Genomic DNA, 18,964 nt, shown 5'->3' with positions numbered 1-18,964 from the left:
CGTCTAATTAAATGATTTTATGTACAGTGCTGTGTAAATTTACAGCGCTATATAAATAAAGCTTAATAATAATAATAATAATAATATGCATGGATTTTGGCTTTGCTGTTCTAAAGGAAGAGTTCAAATTGTGAGATATTCTTTGCTTTTTCTGTGTTACAAACTCAGGATCCACCAACTGGAGCCTGGAGCAAAAGATATACTTAAAATTAGATAATTAATTTGTTTTTCATTATGTAGAAGATACTACATGCAGCTTTTAAATCATGATTAGATCTGGGGGGGAAATGGCTTTAGCAATATTTATCACATGATGATGCCTCCAACCCATGACTTCTGCATTCCCCAAACACGATTAAAATATTCCTTTTCACTGATGAGGGGCAACCTGCAAATGTGTCCCCAGTAGTGCAAATCCCCAGGTGAGAAATGTGACTGCCAGGGAGGTCACATTTTTAGCAGTCATGTGGTGTCAGTGTACACTCCTCTCCCCTGCCCCTGCTTCTCAGTTCCCATGCAGCCTGATTACATTTTTTTTTCTATTTCTTTGGTTTTAAAAAAAATTAAACTACAACAACAGAGTTCTGGAACTGCACAAAAAAGTGAAAATTAAAAATTGGAAGTCACTCTGAATAGAGGAATCATGAAGAGAATATGATGGTGGCAGTCATGTGATTGTGAAGACATGGCTATGCGGTGAGTAGGCATGCAGGAGTACAAATACAGGTATAATTCCGTTTTCACTGACAAGTGTGGCTGTGCAAAGCTCATGCAGTAAAGCCCTAAAAGAAAATGAAGCCTGCAGTCCTCCCACACACATACTCCCTCCTGGTAACCCCACTTCAGCTGTACAATTTAGGCCAAGAAGTGGGGAAATGATACCAGTTTCTTGTTGTTGTTGTTGTTTAAAAGAAACCCAGGAAATAAGAAATCCTTGCTGATCTACTGCAGCTGCACCAGAGATCTACCATCATGGGGGAATTCAAAGGCATAGCTGTGTTAGTCTACTAAATCAGTATGGAAAAGGGTCTTGTAGCACGTTTGAGACTAACTGGAAGAAAGTTTGTAGCCTGAGCTTTCGTAGACTTGAGCCTACTTCTTCATATGTATCTGAGACCTGAAATGTATCTTATTATTATTATTATTAACCTTTATTTATAAAGCACTGTAAATTTACACAGCACTGTACATACAATCTTTTTAATTGGACGGTTCCCTGCCCTCAGGCTTACAATCTAAAAGAGATGTATTTGAGGAAGTAGGCTCAAGTCTATGAAAGCTCATGCTACCAATGTCTTTTGTTCAGTTAGTCTCAAAGATACTACAAGATCACTTTGCATACACAGATCTACCAGAATATCTTCATCTACCTGATGGCTACTCCATCAATTGGATAACTCTTTATCTTTTACCCCTCCTCCTTTCCCTGTGACTTATCTTATGTCTGTAAACTCCTTGGAGCAGGGATGAACCACAGTCGGAACATCCACACAGATAACACAGTCCAAACAGGAGAGGCACTTCACCTCACAATTATAGTGAGAGACCACTAATCAAACTTTTTCTCTATAAACTACCAGGGACACAGACCAAATAATAATACAGTAACAACAACATAGGTTTATATGGGTGCAGTAACATTTAAAAACTACTTAAACATATAAATTGGTACAACAACATCAGTAGAACTGAGAAATATCATGCAAATATCATACCTTCATAGCAAATATTGGACTGAAGACTTTCTATGGGAAATAACCCAGACATGAGTGAAAGTGGTTTGTTGTTGCTGTGTGCCTTCAAGTCGTTTCTGACTTATGGTGACCCTAAAGCAAACCTACCATGGGGTTTTCTTGGCAAAATTTGTTCAGAGGAGGATTGCCATTGCCTTCCCCTGAGGCTGAGAGAGTGTGCCTTGTCAGCGCAACTGCTGGGGTCCAACAACCCTTGTCAGCAACTCAAACGAGTCCTGGGGTTAAGCCAGACCCTTGGAGCAGAGCTGGCAAATTTCCAGGAGCCGAAGCATGGCTCCCCGAGTCCAATTGGGATGACAGCAACTGGATGTCTTCCAGGAACTGCAGTAATGCAGGAACCTCCAGGGACACACAGCAAACCGATGCTGTAGCTTCTTCTGATAAACCACCAGAGAAACAAAAGTCCCCAAAGTGTCCTTTATTAACAGTGCTATAATACAAAACTAGATCTCTCAAACTCCACAACATACCAATCCAACTCCTACTTCAAACCCACACCACACACTTGCAACCCCTGGGCTTATATAGTCTCCAGACCATGTGGTCTCCCAAACCCAGTGAGTTCAGGTGTGTAGCCATGCCATGTGTCTCCTCTGCAATCCAGACACATGTTTCATCATCCATGGCTACGTGCACTTGGACCCTGAAGAGTCCTTGGCACAATGAGCTTCAGCTGTGCTAGATCAGCCCTGCCACTCTGCTGAAGGCTCATGGCCAAACACACACACATCAAGCATTTCCCTGTGTGCTGTGTTTTAACCCTTCAAATCCCTGACATGCCTTGCCCATGGTCACTCAGCGGGTTTCATGGCTGAGCTGAGAATCAAACCCTGGTCTCCAGAGTCATAGTCTAACATTCAAACCACTATGCCACACTCAAATACAACGTAATCCCTAACTCCTACTATAAAATCATACAGTTGGAAGAGACCGCAAGGGTCACCCAGTTCAACCCCCTGCCATGCAGGAACTCACAATCAAAGCAAACCCTGACAGATAGCCATCTAGCCTCTGTTTATCCACCACCGAAACACACGGCAGCAATAATCTAGTTTGCGACCGCTTCAACTTCCCTGGCGCAGTGCTAGGGAATCTGGGGAATTGTAGCTTAGTGTGGCACCAGAGCTCTAACCACAACAGCTAAAATCTCACAAAACTACAGTTCCCAGCATTCCCTAGCATTGGGCCAGGGCAGTTAAACAGGTCTCAAACTGGCTTATTTCTGCAGTGCGTTGGTAACATGTGACTCTTAAATAGTTTACCTGTGAAGAACTCATTTACATGGGGCTTTAAATCTTCAGAGGGGAAAAAATTGTTGCCACTGGGAAACAGGTGAGTTAAAGGAAACAAAGCCCTGGAGAAATGTCAGGTGTGCTTTTTAATAAGCTCCCCTTGCCCTTCCCTCCAGCAATTGCTTGTTAATTATATAGAGTCCATGCATCCATAACGTCATGGGGACTCCTGAGCCCAGCTAGCCATACATAATGACATTAATAATAAATACTGAAAGTCTGGTTTGAGTTGTGCACTCAAAAACAAAACAGGAGCCGCTGTGTTGACATCTTTGCCTTCTTTGAAGCAAGGAGCCCACACCTGAGAATACCTAGTTTAGCATGGCTCTGTCAGGAGGAGGGAACAGTAAGACAGAAATCAGTTTTACACATGTTTTTGGAGGGGGAAGGTATCCTTATTCATAGTGATTATGTGCCTTCAAGACATTTTTTAAAAAATTATTCAACATTTATTAATATAAAAATATTTATCACAGACAGAACACAAAACAACATAAAACAACCAAACAAACAATACATTACAAAGTAACAAACAATACCTGGTTTTTAGAATTATTCTTCATTGGTTTTTTTAGTGGCACATAATACCTTATGTTCACCTGATTAATTAAGCTTTATGAAAATGCCTTGTGTTTCCAAATAATGAATAAGAGATAAGCCTCTAATATCTATGGTGATCCATACAAAATATGTTCATAACTCATACATCTACCTTGGACATACGGCATATATTCTATATTACAATTCCACTCCCCTTCAATATAAGCCTTCAAGACATTTCAAGACCCTAAGGCAGCGGATCTCAACCTTCCTAATGCCATAACCCTTTAATACAGTTCCTCATGTTGTGGTGACCCCTGGCCATAAAATTATTTTTGTTGCTACATCATAACTGTAATTTTGCTCCTATTTTCTGAGGGTCTTAGGTGACCCCTGTGAAATGGTTGCACAGGTTGAGAACCACTGCCCAAAGGCAAACCTATCTTTCGGGGGGGGGGGGGTGGCCATGGCCTCCCTCTGAGGCTGAGAGAGTGTGCCTCACCTAAGGGACGGCCAAGCCATTGTAGACCTTTTGACTCAGGGAGCCTTTCTGGAGCTGACATTTTTCAAAAGTTTCAGGGCAGGAAATGGTGTGTGTTTGTGTGTATAAATAGATTGCTTGGTGCCTAACTCTGGGTTTGAATCCTGGCTGGGAAACCTTTGCGGTGACCTTGGGCAAGCCACACACTCTCAGCCTCTCAGCTCATGGCCCAAAAAACAAAACCAAGTACTGTAGATCTAGGTCCTCTAAGGGCTTGAAGGCACCAAGAAGCACAGGGAATTTGAGAGGGGAGGCAGGGAAGGTGGACCAAGGGGCAGAGAGCCAGGCCCACAGAGAGAGAAGCAGAGAGAGAGGGGAGACCCACAGCCAGAGCTTGCCAAAAAGAGGGGGGAGACCCACAGCCAGGGGCTCCCTTCAGCCCCCCTTCCCTGCTTCCTTGCTTGCTTCCCTGGCTGCCTCCCCTCCCCCTCCTTGCTCCTCCTGGCCAGGTGTGTCCAGGCCCCCGGGGGCAGGGAAAGCTGCCCCTCTTACCTCCTTCTGTTTGGGGTCCTGAGGGTAGACGTCGGGGGGCCCCAGGCGGGTGCGCTTGAGAGGTCTCTGCTCATAGCTGAGGAGCCCGAAGGCGGCCATGATCTCGCATGGTAGTAGCCGGCGAGCAATGAATGATGCGGGAGTTGGAGGCTGGAGAGCGAGCGAGAGCGATGGAGCAGCCTCTGAGCGCCAGGGAGCAGCACTTGGCTGGCAGACAGACTGACTGACTTCACCCCCCACAGACACACACTGCTTCCCCTGGGTCTGCCTTGCTCTTCTTTCCTTTCTATAGGGAAGAAGAAAGAGAAAGAGGGATGCTGCACAACTGCCAGCCAACCCACCCACACCTAGGCACAAGGCCACCCCCTCACACACACAAGTGCCCAGCAGCAACTCAAGGAGTAGAGAGAAGAGGAGGAGGAGGAGGGGAAAGGAACAAAATGTATACTGAGGAAGGGAAAAATACTTCAACCCCCCACAGACAGAACATTGTATTATTCCTTCCTCCCCCTGCAGCTGCAAGGTGCAGCAGCTCTTTCATCCTAGGCCAAGTCAAACTGCAAGAGGAGGAGGAGGAGGATATTTATTTGTGTCCCACTCTTTTCCCAGCACTGGGACTCATGGGATTGATGTTCTGTTCTTATTCTCTTTACCACTGTTATTATTTCTTTCTGATTATTTAGCATTAGCTTTCTTTTATCATCTTGTTATTCACATGGGTCTTGTTTATCATTGTTATTTTTCCTCTCAGGGATGGCCTTCCAATGCCACCAGCCCCGCCTTGCTCCCATGAAGTACAGTGGATCCTTGTTATACGCTGGGGTTTGGTTCCAAGATCCTCCGTGTATAACAAAATCCGTGTATGCTCAAGTCCCATTAAGTATAATGACATAGCAAAATGGTGTCCCTAATAAAAAATGGAACATCAAGGTAAATTTATACTTTTTTGGAACATTTTCAAACCGTGTATGCTTAAATCCGTGTATAAAAAATCTGTGTATAAGAAGGGCCGACTGTAGTCCCTGTGTGAGAGGGACAGCCACCTAGAAAGACTACAGGACAGTTGAGCAGCTTAATGATTACAGCATAGCATGGCTAAGCAATCCGAACTAGAGATAGAGAGGAACAATGGCGATTATGAAAGATTAGCCAGAACTGTGGAAACTTGCCAGGAAGGCAGGAATGAGTCAATAAACTGGTTCTGGGGAATTATTAAGAAATGTTAAAAGGTAACTTGAAGAAGATGCTGGTTAAGCTATACTTGCATTTTTGAATGTATAAAAGATTTGAAGAAAGACAATTGGGTGTGACAGTCTTGGAATTGCCATATAGGCGGCTGTCACCCCGTACGGAAAATAAAGGTGTGCTTATTTTGAACCACAGTTCAGACTCTTGACTCTCTTTGTTGCTGGGTGCTCCAAGGACCTTTCCGGCATAGGTTGGGAGGGCTTGTAACCCTCCCCCTTCATGTGGAGGAATGGAGTGGGAATTTAAAGCACAATGGACAAGGGAAACTGTACAAAATGTCCTACGACCCCTGGTCCAAAACACCCTGCAGAAATAATCCAGTTTGAGACCACTTTTACTGTCCTGGGAACTGTGGTCTCGTGAGACATTTAGTTTTCTCTGTCAGACAGCTCTGGTGTTGCAATAAACGATCCCCTAGCACTGAGCCAGGGCAGGTAAAGTGGTCTCAAACTGGATTATTTCTGCAGGGTGTTTTGGACCCCTGTCTCACTCACAGGATCATAGACACACAGTCTAAATCTGAAATAACTATCACACCCAGGTTTATAACCAGGGTTGCTAACATGGCCTAGAGAGAACTTAGCATTTTCATCTATAAATTGTGTCCAGAGAGAGGGTTTATTTTTTTTAAGGTCCAAGCAGATAAGAATGGCTTCCCATTCCAGACTGCAAGATTGTGGGGAGCATACTTGTGAAATGCTGGAAACAATCACTGGCGAAAAAATACTTAATTCTATGTTGACTGATTTTGAGCATGCATCTCTGCAAATTGGTAATATGTTTGCTATTGAGACATCCCAGTGGGGCTTATTCCCCCAAAGTATGCACCGGACTGAGACCATTAATGATTAATTCAAACCCTGAAAAGAAAATCGGGTATCTAAATCACCTCCAAACATACAGGATGCCTCAGTTAACAAAGAAGCTCATTTTTAGTCTTATTATGCCCAGCCAGCCCTCCTTGTTCTTAGTCTTGCTAGGAGTTTATTAGGAGCATAGGTAGTGGGAGGATGATGAAGGAGCCTGGAGAAGCACAGACCTGCATGTTTGGGTTTCAGCAATGTATCGGTAGTAAATGCAATAAAGTTTGAGCCAAGAAAGAATGAGATTTTACTCTAGTTGACCCTACTGTAGCTGTACATAGAGAGATCTTGTAGCACCTTTGAGACTAACTGAAAGAAAGAAATTGGCCGCATGAGCTTTCCTAGACTTCAGTCTACTTCCTCAGATGCATAGCTGTATGTCTACCTATGACCGGCATGGTAAACATCAACTGCCTCCAGATTATTCCCTACTGTGAATACACAAAGAGCATTCTGGCCACAGAATAGACATCCTATAAGAAAAGTGGAGATTGTAACAAAAAATCACTGCTGGATACATTCTGAAGGAAGCTTTCAAGTGGTCTCTAGAAGATTCAAATTGTTACTGTTTTGTTACAGTAACAAAAATTGTTTGTTTACTTATGCAAGGCTCAGTTCCCCTAGCTGTTTTACATGTGCATATTGTTACTTTTTTTAAATAAAAAGTTTTTTGAAACATGTTGAACATAGTGCAGGATCCTATCCCCATTCTTTCTGTATTATTGTTGTTCTGGTACTAAATCTTCTGCTCAAAAAAGTAATGACCAGGAATACAACTACTTCATTAACTGGGATAAGCCTGTAGGGAGGAATGGTCTTATTCAGTGAGGAAGGATTCAGTCCATGCTGGAGAACAAAAATGGGCAACACTTCTAGGTCCAGGGGGCAGTCTTATACCTCAGTGTCTTCTGGAGGGAGGGAGGCACACAAGATGGAGAAATCTCACACCCTTCACCTGCAGAAATCTGCTTCTGGTTATTTTTAACAGGGGGATCATAACCTATTTAAGTTATTAATTGCCTTCCCCACAGGCTTCTAAGAGATGAAATTCACCTTATTTTTGAACAGGGAAAGGTGAGTCCAAGGTGTCTGTAAGGATGGGGTAAGGCTGCAAAACAGCATTGAGGGGCAGCATTCAACCCCAGGAATGTTTTTGCTTACCTCTGCTCTGGAATCTTATTCTGTGGTTCACAACTAGCAAAGTAAATGTGAAGTCACTATGACATCATGATAGCAAGCCTATGGTACACATGCCAGAGTTGGCATGCAAAGTAATTTTTTGTGGCATGTGGAGGGCAGGGAAGAGGAAGAACAGGTGCACACCTGTCCTCTCCTTCCCAGATGTCCCGGGCCTTCAGCTGCCTTTGGAGAGGCAGCTGGAGGCATGGAAGGTGGGGTAAGAAGAGGAATAGGCACGTACCTGTTCTTCTTCTTTCTCCCTCACCCTCAGGCTCTCACCTGTCTATATCTTTCTTAAAACAAGGCAACAAGAATCAAACACAATACTCCAGATGGGGCCTGACCAGTGCAGAATATACTAGAAACATTACTTCCTTTGACTTGGAAACTATAGATCCATTAATGCAGGCTAAAATGGTATTTGCTTGCTTTGCTGTAGCATCACACTTCTGTGTCATGTTCACTTCCAATTAACAATAACCCCAAGGCCCCTTCCACATGTAGTACAGCACACCCGCATCAGACATCAGTAGACCATATGTGGCTTTCAGCTTATGCAGAAAGCAGCGCAACGAGGAGTCAATGAACTTTATTGCACAGGGCTCCAGCACGGATGGAGAATGGTCCAAAAGGAGCCTGGCAGGGAACGGAATGAGTGGGGGATGCATTTCACACACAAGTCCCTCACTCGTTCCGTTCCCTTCTCTTCCGCTCCAAATCAGTCCCCAGAGGGGGCTATTTTTGAGAACTGTTTTGAACACTTATCAAAAATTGCCCCCTCTGGAATGGATGAGGAACGGATGGAGAACGGAATTGAACGAGTGAAGGATTTGTGTGAGGTAAAATGAGTCTCCCACTCGTCCCTCACTCATTCTGTTCTGTTCTGAGAGCGGTCCTGTAAGATAAAGTTCCTAGGTGCATGCCTGAGGCTCATGCTCCACGCCACTCACACAAGCCCCATTAGTTTCAATGGGACTCGAGCACACACAGAACTTGCTTTATGTGGCAGGGTCCGGAACAGAACTGTACTGCCAAGCCAATTATCCGCTATTCTGTACCTATGCATTTGGTGTTTGTGCCCTAAATGTAGAATGTTGTATTTTGTCTGTTGAATTTCATTTTATTAATTTCCGCCCAATTTTCTAGTTTATCAAGGTCCTCTTTATTTTGTTCCTATCTCCCAATATATTAGCTTCCACTACCAGTTTTGTATCATCCACAAACCTGATAAGGATTTCCTCCATCCCATCATCTAAATCATTAATAAAAATGTTGAAGAATAATAATCTCAGGACAGAACCTTGAAGCTCTCCACTTGAGCCCTCCTTCCAGTCTAAAGTGTAGCCATTGATGACTACTCTTTCATCATGGTTATCCATCCTGCTATGGATCTTTTCACTTCAAAGGAAAAGGTCATTTAAAACAGTGGCAATGCAATGAAGAAGGCCCTATCCTGCCTCCATCTTAGGTGGGTTATAGAGGGGAGGTTTTTGATCTTGGGGAGCAGTCAAGCTGGTAAAGGAGAAAGAGGAGGTGATTCCTTGGTAATTACAGAGAATGCTCAACTATAGAGGGGTCTTGGTGATGCAATTTTCCAAATCATTTCAGAGGTCTCAGCCTAGTCTAAGAAGCTTGAGACCCTCCCTCCTTGTTCCAGGGTTCATGTTCTCAAAGCCAGATCATGGATCAAGGCCTAAAATAGGAACCTCTTTTTGCTCATGTGTGATGTATCTTCAACATGGGGCATAGAAATTAGATAAAAGAATAAGTAAATCATACACAAAACACAAAGTACAATGGATAGTAATAGAAAAATCTTCCACACCTGAACCCATTTGCAGTTCTTGAAGTTCAGGGAGACTAACAACCTGATCCCATACATTTTTACTCACTTTCTCAAGTAGCACAAAAAATGATGCTAATAACAGAAGCAGTTATTTGCAAAATAACTGAAGAAAGAGCAAACTATTTCTCTATCCATCAGCACTGACCCTGTGATAGGTTCACCATAAGTCAGAAACAACTTGAAAGCACATAACAACCACAAAATGTATGCTCAGTGCTTCTGTCCTCTTTCAGAATATAGAATAAATGTAGTTTATTTGTCTCTCAAAACATGCTTAAAAATCAGCATGTGAGAAGGAAAAGAGCTGAAATATTTCCATTAAACATTACCAGGGCAAAATGTAATATTTAATTATTTCTAATTTTTGCTGATATAAATGATAGTAGTCTTATCAAAGAAATATGCCAACATTACTCTTAATCATCTTGCACACAAATGGCGTTTGTTAATGCTGTTATCTTCTAAATGGAGATTAGTGGGGATGGGAGTAAAGATAATGAAATAGAACTAGTTAGCTACTAGCACATATTTGAATAAAGCACAAAATCATTGTCAAGAAAATGGTCCCTGAGCTGCATACAATTCTTCAGTGGCCCTAAACTTGTTGATCCTTGGCCTTTTTTGTGATAAAGGAGTTAAAAGGATTTACATTAATTTTCAAATATTAAATGGATGCAATTTGACTTAACTGGAGGACTTGATCTGTCAATTCCTCCACTTGCACACATATACTAAAAAGTTTATATAAGGCAAAATTGTCAAGCCATGGTGCTGCGGGAAGAGTGTTTGTCTCATATATATTTATAGAGCACTATTCTAAGACAGCCCCTTCACAAACCACCCACTCTAAAAGCAGTTCACTTCACTCTGATGAATTACCCCCAGGGTTTAGGTATCCATTCAGCCATTAAGCAAGGGTGCTATTTTCTGATTTGAGACAGGGGAATAGGCCTGAGATTTGACAGCTTTGAACATATAAATTGATCTTCACTGAAATGAATGTAGAAATCATGTGCACACATTCTAAGCCATATGATTCAGAAACTGTTTATGGTTAAGCTTGTGGAATCATGTTCTGTCAGGGATGATGGGAGTTGTAGCTCTTCACCTCTGGCTCTAACTCACCACCTTGTTATACAGCGGAGCTGACCAGCTTTGGCCAGTGGTTAATGCTTTTCTTCCAAAGCAGCAGAGTTTCAGAGAATAGGCTGAAGACCCTGACAAACTCTCCAAGCCTTCTCACTCTTCTTCCTCAGAAGTCTCCAAACTTCTCCAGGATCCTGCTGGCTCTTGTATCTTCACTCAAAACACCAGACAACTCAGTAGTCTTATATAAAAAAAATCTACTTTATTCTACTATATACAAATACTCTATGCCCTCACAATCTCCAATATCTCCAAACTACTCCACAAAATACATAGGCAAACATAGCAATTATTATAGCCATTGTTAAACACCACCCACTTAGTCAGTTTCCACCCAGTGGGCGTGTACACTCATTTTGATTGGTTCTCATAGTTCAACCCATACTTAAGAATTTCATCATATCACCTTGTACACTTAATGAATCTCAGGTGCTTCCAATTGTACATCCTATAATTCTGTCCTTGGCATTCAAGACTTCTAAATTACATTAGCTTTTTCACCTGTGTGGCTTCTTAATTGCTCTTGCTTAGTCATAGTGACTTTCACATACATGTTTTATTTCTTTGACTGTATGTCCCATGTTACATTTTCCTTAACATGTTCTTGTGCCCTAACCGGGAAAAGTATTTACTAAGTGTACCAGCAGATGAATGGGAAGGATTTCATGTATTGTAAACACTTAGAATCCTGGTAAGCACACTTGATAGATGTCCAGTTTTGAAAAGGAGATTACTAATTGTTGATCTGGAAGCTAAATTTACCTCTCTGTAGGTCTGAAATTTCTGGATTTTTAATATTACTTTTCAAATTGTTGATTACTACACTGAGGATTCCTATCTATATTATTTGCTTTCAATTTTAGTCTTGTTGCAAGACAGGAAGGCAACCTGGCAAAACATAAATATGAAAAAAAGCTGAACTAGTTGTGGCCAACGTTTTTTGAAAGCTAAAGTATTACTGCCATCTTCCGAGCTGAAAGAGTGTGACCTGCCCAAAGTCAGACAGTGGGTTTACATGGCTGAGCCAGGATTTGAACCCTGGTCTCAGAGTACCCCAGACATTTTCAGAAGCAAACCTCTTTGTAAAACCATGGATCCCTCTCACTGGTGGGCTATGGTCTAAATAAGAGTGTGTGATAAGCCCCACAATTTTAATCATAGTTGCTGGTGATCCTTCCAAAACAACAAGATTCAGAGTTTTTTTAAATGTTCAGAATGTTACATATAATTAGCTAGCCACAACACATTGTTATGTGATATCATTCTGTTTTCATTTTAAGTATACATGCTTAAGGCAATAGTCTTCTCTAACCCAGTGTTATCCAAAGAAAGGTGGGGGACTGGGGGGGGGGGTCCCCACCAACTGTGTCAGCTTCTCTGTGTCAGCTTCCCTTAAATGTTGGGGAAATTAACTTAAGCTTACAAAACGCTGGGTAACTTTAGGGTCATTTTCACATGTGTATATGAGTACTCACTGAGGAGGATTCCAAGTTTGGGTGAATCCAAGTTTTATTTAGAAATATGCAACAGTACAATCAAATACACAATAGTAATTCAGGCAGCATAGCATTCAAAGCTAACCAAAATGAAAATATAGAAAATGGATAGCAGAATTTGAGGGGTGCAGAGGGGTGATAATTACCTGACCAAAGAGTAAATCATGGAAAACATAAACCACAGAGCACTGGGGGTCTGTGGAAGACAAAGAGAGTGGAAGAATCCCTCTGTGTTCCCCATGCTCAGAGAGGGTTGGTTTGGGACTAATATATCTGGCATCTAGCTTCTGAGCAGTGGGGGGGCTCAGTCCATGCCAGTGATACCCAGTAAGGCCCTCCTCCCATTGTGGGGTGCTGTTGATGTGCCTCCCCTTCTTCTCCATTGCCCTAGCTCTCTCCTCAAGGAAGAAACCAAGGCAGAGGAAGAGAAGGAGGGACAGTGCACACCTCCTCCATCCCCTTTTCCAAATTCTCTCCTGAACATGTACACACTCAATATGGTTATTAAAACAATCTGAGGTGTTCATGCATCATGCAGGCAGTCTCTACACAGAATTCTGTAATAATCCCCAGAAAACCCAATGGGGGTAGCAAGCAAGTGGAATTGAAATGGAAAAATTGTCCAATTGAAAAACTTAATAATGTGAAGTTAGAAATGTTATGTTATGCTTTGGAAAGAAGGCATTGGCATGGAAATTTCTAAAAGCAGGAGCATGTCAAACCCTTTGTATATGATTTAAAATTATTTGGGGGGTTTTGTGGGCCTACCTAAGGAAATCAATCTTTCAGATATCCAGTTTTTGCTGCATATGCATGATGAAGCAACAGGGCTATGTATTATTTTTATTATTATTTACTTATAGCTCCCAATATACACTCGGCAGGTATGTAAATGACTGTTACAGAACTATAACTAATTCATAGCTGTTATTGTCACTGTATTGTAGAGAGGAGCTATAGACTCCTTTGGAGAAACTGACATTGATGCATGGTGTAAGCAAGCAACAGAGCATGCTTTGCTTTTGCCTTGATTATTTTTTATCCTGGGATGTCTGCTCACTTGGGAAAACATTTTTTAAAACCCCAAGAAAGTTATATGCATGCATGTTTCACCCTTGCTGGATCAGAGTTTTGTCAGAGGGTTTTAAGTCTATAGAAACACAGAGCTATAGTTTGTTATGGGACTCTGGCATTTACATATTTATTTTTAATGTTGATAAGATGCTCTGATACATTTCTGCTGCTACCAGAATCAAGAAAGTAATATTATTTACTTACTTACTTATGCTGAAGCACACTCCTCAATCTATGCCCTGCTGCTCTTGCATAAATCCCAGAGATCAGCTAGTAGCATCAATCAGCCAATTGGCGTGCAGAGATTTGCATACCATGTGGCTGAGCAATAACCATACAGTCCTTATGCAAATCAAACACAGAGCCACAATATGGAAAACTCAGTCTTTGGGGAATACGTTTGCAGTTCAGGGTCAGTAAGTACCCAGCACTTTGAATTCCTAAAGCAATTTTATACTAGGACATTCCAGAAACAAAATAGCCTAGGAAGAAAATATATTCCTCTTTCTTAGGAAGTAAATATATTCCTCTACAATTTAACTTTTATTGGTTACTCCTGGCTGGACCTTGGAAATCAGATTCACTGTTCTTAAAATCAAGGTAACAGTGTGACAGTGGAAACAGAAACAAGCATGTCATGCTTGTGAACTGCCAAGAGTGATACATTCGAGACATGCAACAACATTAAAACGGCTCTGTGATAGAAAAATGCATACAGATATCTCAAAGTTTTTGGGGGGCAGACAAACAAACAGGTCCTTGAACAGATCAAGCCTGAACTCTTGCTGGAAGCCAAGATAGTTAAACTGAGGCTATTGTACTTTGGCAACATCACGAGAAGGCACAGCTCATTAAAAAGACAATAATGCTAGTAGGCAGCAGAAAGAGGGGAAGACCACAAGTCAGATGGATACTCAGTCAGGAAGGTCACAGGCATGAATTTGCAAGACCTGAGAAGAGCAGTAGAGGATGGAAGACTTGGCTAATACACAGGGTCACCATGAGTCAGGATCACCATAGAGGCGATTAACAATAATGACAATGTCTACACAGAGGCTGGCCCCTCCTTACTTATCAGACCTTATTTCTTCTCACCTTCCCACTAGGGCCCTCCGTTCTGGTAATCAAGGTCTGCTGTCCCAGCCCAGGATTTCCTCTGCCCCATCTCGGATTTGCCCCTTTTCACTTGCTGCCCCTCACTCCTGGAACCTTCTTCCCCCGCGAACAAGAGCCATCTTTTCTTTAACCAGCTTCAAAACGGAGCTGAAGACCATCCTGTTTAGAGAAGCGTTCCCAGGCATTGCATAATTGTCACTTGCTTTTTGTTGTTCTTTTGTTGTCTGTTTTATTGAATCATTTCCTGTATTGTTATGTATTTTATATGTATTATCCTACTAGAGAGGCCCCCTCCCCATCACCTTTCCCTTCTCCTTTTGTGTTGTGTCTTTTTAGATAGTAAGCCTGAGGGCAGAGAACCGTCCAATTAAAAACATTGTATGTACAGCGCTGTGTAAATTTACAGTGCTTTATTAATAAAGGTTAATAATAATAATAATAACAACAACAACAACAACATAAGTGTATTACACAAATTACTGCGGCTTTTTGGCACATTTGCATCAATGCTTAACTGTCTGCACAAATTCACTTTCCTGCACAAATTCACATATATTTGTCCTCCCTGTGTCAAAATTCAATAATGAGCATCTTCACAGATACTAGCAGATACTCCAGTGAAAACCGCAATTCCTGTTTCTGCGGAACCCAAATTCTTCTGAATTGCAAGTGGAGGGACCCCATCCTGTTTGAATAGACTAAAATCAGGAGTATTTAACTTGTGTCGGCAAGCCCTTGGTCTCATCTCCCCTTTGTACATTTATTTAGATATTTAATACCTTCCTTTGCAGTTTTTCAGCCAGAGAATTTAAGACAATTTACATTTTAAAATACATAACTCAAAATAAGATGATAATAACAAAGTACAAAAACAGTAGAATGCCCACAGACCACTGGTGGTATCTTCTGACATTTATAGGTCCAGGGGGCAGGAAAAGAAACAGTGGGTGGAAAATGCGGGGAACCAAAGTTAAAGGGATCTATAAGAGAAACCCCATAAGTTCAAGCTCAACAATGGAGCAAGTTCTCTCAGGGATGGTGGACTCCCCCAACAAAAGCCATTGGTCAGGGATGCTGTAGTTTCATTCTGGACTGAGCAAGAAGTTAGCAGGGATTGGAACTGGACATGCTCCAAGGGCCAGTGGTTATCCTCTAGGGGCCACATTATCCTCTTCAAATGAATGAAACAAATGAACACTTCATTTTTAATATTTATATATAGTTTTTATTGTTTATTTTTGCTAAAATGGGGTGAAGGCTTGTTGTTGCGTGCCTCCAAGTCATTTCCAACAAGTCATTTCCAACTTATGGCTACCCTAAGGCAAGCCTGTGGCAGAGTTTTCTTGGCAGGTTTCTTCAGAGGGGGGTTGCCATTGCCATCCTCTGAGAGAGTGTGACTTACCCAAGGTTAAATGGCCAAGTCCAAGGATTCAAACCCTGGTCTCCACAGTCCAATGTTCAAACCACTACACCACGCACACCTTACTAAAAACATGGAGATGGGTTACACTGTGCTTTGAAGGGGAGAATTGCCCTTCCTTTGGCACTACTCTGGGAGGGAGGTTAAACTGCTGGATTTTTCCCGGTCTAGGGAGCTCCCTTAACTACAGACCAGCATGAATTTTCACTCCCTTAACAGAGGATCACAAATATATCTTCCCAATTCAATGCTTATAGGGTGAGGCAGGCATGCTCTGGAGCCTAGACAGTTACACAGTGTCATTCTGTCTCCTCTGGAGGGCGGCAACACCTCATTGCAGGTGCCATTTTGACACACTGGAAGTGATGTTTTGTACCTTTCAGTTTTCTTTAAAATGTATCCAGAGCACATTTTCTCCCACAGTTACTTGCACCAAGTGAAAATCAGCTGAAATTTGCCACTGGGAGTTACTTCCAGTTGTGACCTCTTGCCTCATTGCAGCTGGTTAGGGAGGTTAAATGTTCTAATATAATCTGCCACTCCTGGAGGCCTTAAGAGTAGTAATGGGCAGATTTTGTTTAAAAAAAGACATGAAAGTACAGGCATTTGTGGTTGCCAGAACACCTGAAGTCCACAAAATGCCACTGAGGTTAACATGCAGTCCAAAGCCTGCACAACTACCCCTTTAATCTATGCAGGGCTTTTTTTATCATCTATAATCTCCACTGGACCTCCAAGCCCTTGCAGTTTATCAAAATGGAAGATACATCACTCCAAAATGGTCACAAGGAGTGGAATATACCTACTGAACATTCCTCATCTCCCACCAAAGAGCAAAGAAAATCAACTGAAGATGGCTGAAATTAGAAACTGGAAATAACTTCTGGTTTTGGTTTCAGCCACTTCAAAACCCATATTGTAGGGAAGGGAAAATTGGCCTTCCACAGCTGCCCAGTCCATTAGGCACTTAAGAAGCAAAGCTAAGGCAGAGTATCTTATCATCTGGGCAAAGTCAGTACTGCTCACATTTTAGAAGTTATCTCTAGCTACATTTATCTGGAGCAGATACCCTAAAAGCACCAGATCTTGTCTAATCTTAGAAGCTAAGCAGGGTCAGCCCTAGTCAGTACTTGCATGGGAGATTCCCAATGAATGCTGGAAGCTTTACAAAATATTTCAGAGGAAGGAATTACCAAAGCCTCTTCTGAATATTTCTTACCTAAGAAAAACCTATGAAATTCCCAGGATTATCATAAATTGACAGGCAGCTTGGAGGTACATAATCAGATACCTATTTATCTGAAAATTCTATTGTGAATATAGTGCAACTGGAAGTGTCTAACAAGAAAGAGATAACCGATGAGCTTTGGTCAGCACATTTTGATGGGCACAAAACACACTGAAGAAACAGTTCAGTTTTAGACTGCTTTAACTGTCATGGCTCAGTGCTAGGGAAACATGGGAACTGTAGTTTATTGGGGCACCAGAGGTCTCTGACAGAGAAGGCTAAATGTCTCACAGAATTACAGTTCCCAGAATTCCCTAGCAATCAGCCAGGGCAGTTAAAACAGTCCCAAACTGGATTATTTCTGCAGTGTGTTTTGGACCTCAGAGTACAGAGGTACCCCGGGTTACGAAATTAATTCGTTCCGCGGTGCCCTTCGTAACCCGAAATCTTTCTTAACCCGAAAAAGCCATAGGCGCTAGCGCTGGAAGCCGCGATTTCGTGCGAAAAAGCGCCGAAAAGCACCAAAAAATTTTTTCGTAAGCCAAAAAAAAAACGTAACCCGGAACAGTTTTTTCCTATGGAATTTTTTCGTATCCCATAAATTTCGTAACGCGGTGCTTTCGTATCCCGGGGTACCACTGTATGTTCTCTTTTCACCATAGACCACAGTGTAGACAGATTGCAGGTTGTATACTTTCCATTTAAAAATAAATAAATAATTACCTTTCATTTCATAATGCAAGAGAGTATATTACAATAAAAGTCTTTATATAAGCTTAAAGCTTGGCCTTAATTCTGAACAATACAGGAAAGTGGTATTATATGTTCATATTTACTGTCAGATTTGGAACAAGTTGCAGTGCCGAAATATGATTTAAGAGAGCAATTACTGTTTGTAAAATTGTAGCTTTTGGGTTTAGAGCTCTATGAAAGCTCTTCACTTGACAGAATGTTTAAATATTAATTTAGTTCTTTAATTAATACATTCAAGGCTTGACTGGGTCGCCTACTGTGCCAACATAAAGTTTCAGTCACATGGATGCGGGGTAGAATAATTCTACAACGAGGCTTACAGACAGTTGATGTTTCAACAGAATTACCAGTTAAATAACCCTATTATCTTCAGTTTCTACCTTGTCAGCTTGGTGTCCTCCAATGAAACCTCAGTAAATCTGTTGGATCACATACACATATATACTCATCATTTTCTCAGTTGACTTCATGTTTCTGATAGAGAAAACTGTCACCTAGGAAACCTCACATGCTTCTATGCCCTGTACCTTCTAACCTTGCCATGCCATTTATGACAGATAAAACAAATTTTAAGGGCAACATCATAAAACTAAACTTGTATGAAGGCTCCAGTACTCAGTTACAAAATGCATGCATATTGTATCAGATATAAAATTACTACCATTGCATAAGTTAGAAACCACATTAGCAGATTTAGATGTGTACATACACACCTCATAACTATATAGAAAATAACTTCATAATCTACCGTAAACACAAAATAATTTAGAAGTAACCCTTAAAAATGCTTCTGATTAAATAGGTTGCTTTCTGTAAAATCTCATTAAAATGAAAGAGGTTTTAATAATACATTTTTTATAGAGCAACCCTTTAGCCCAAAAAAGAGTAATGTTTCTAACAAGCTCTAAAATGAAGCAACTGAAGCAGAAAGTAGAAATCCACTAAAAATTCTGCTGAAGCCCCTTTGAAATGGACA

The 18,964-nt window shown here is 41.5% G+C and overlaps 1 protein-coding gene across 1 annotated transcript in view; it reads right to left on the bottom strand.

Annotated features, from left to right (window-relative positions):
* Positions 1–4,963, bottom strand: part of MED12L (mediator complex subunit 12L) — a 282,618-nt gene extending 277,655 nt beyond the window's left edge. The window contains exon 1 of the mRNA XM_042458529.1: positions 4,620–4,963. Coding sequence (XP_042314463.1) covers positions 4,620–4,718 — 99 coding nt within the window. The 5' untranslated portion in view covers positions 4,719–4,963. The remainder of the gene's footprint in view (positions 1–4,619) is intronic.
* Between the last annotated feature and the right edge of the window lie 14,001 nt (positions 4,964–18,964).

The sequence above is a fragment of the Sceloporus undulatus genome, chromosome 3 (genome assembly GCF_019175285.1).
Source record: "Sceloporus undulatus isolate JIND9_A2432 ecotype Alabama chromosome 3, SceUnd_v1.1, whole genome shotgun sequence".
Classification (NCBI taxonomy): Eukaryota; Metazoa; Chordata; class Lepidosauria; order Squamata; family Phrynosomatidae; genus Sceloporus; species Sceloporus undulatus.
The sequence above is the reverse complement of the archived record's forward strand: the minus strand, read 5'-3'. Positions and strand labels throughout refer to the sequence as shown.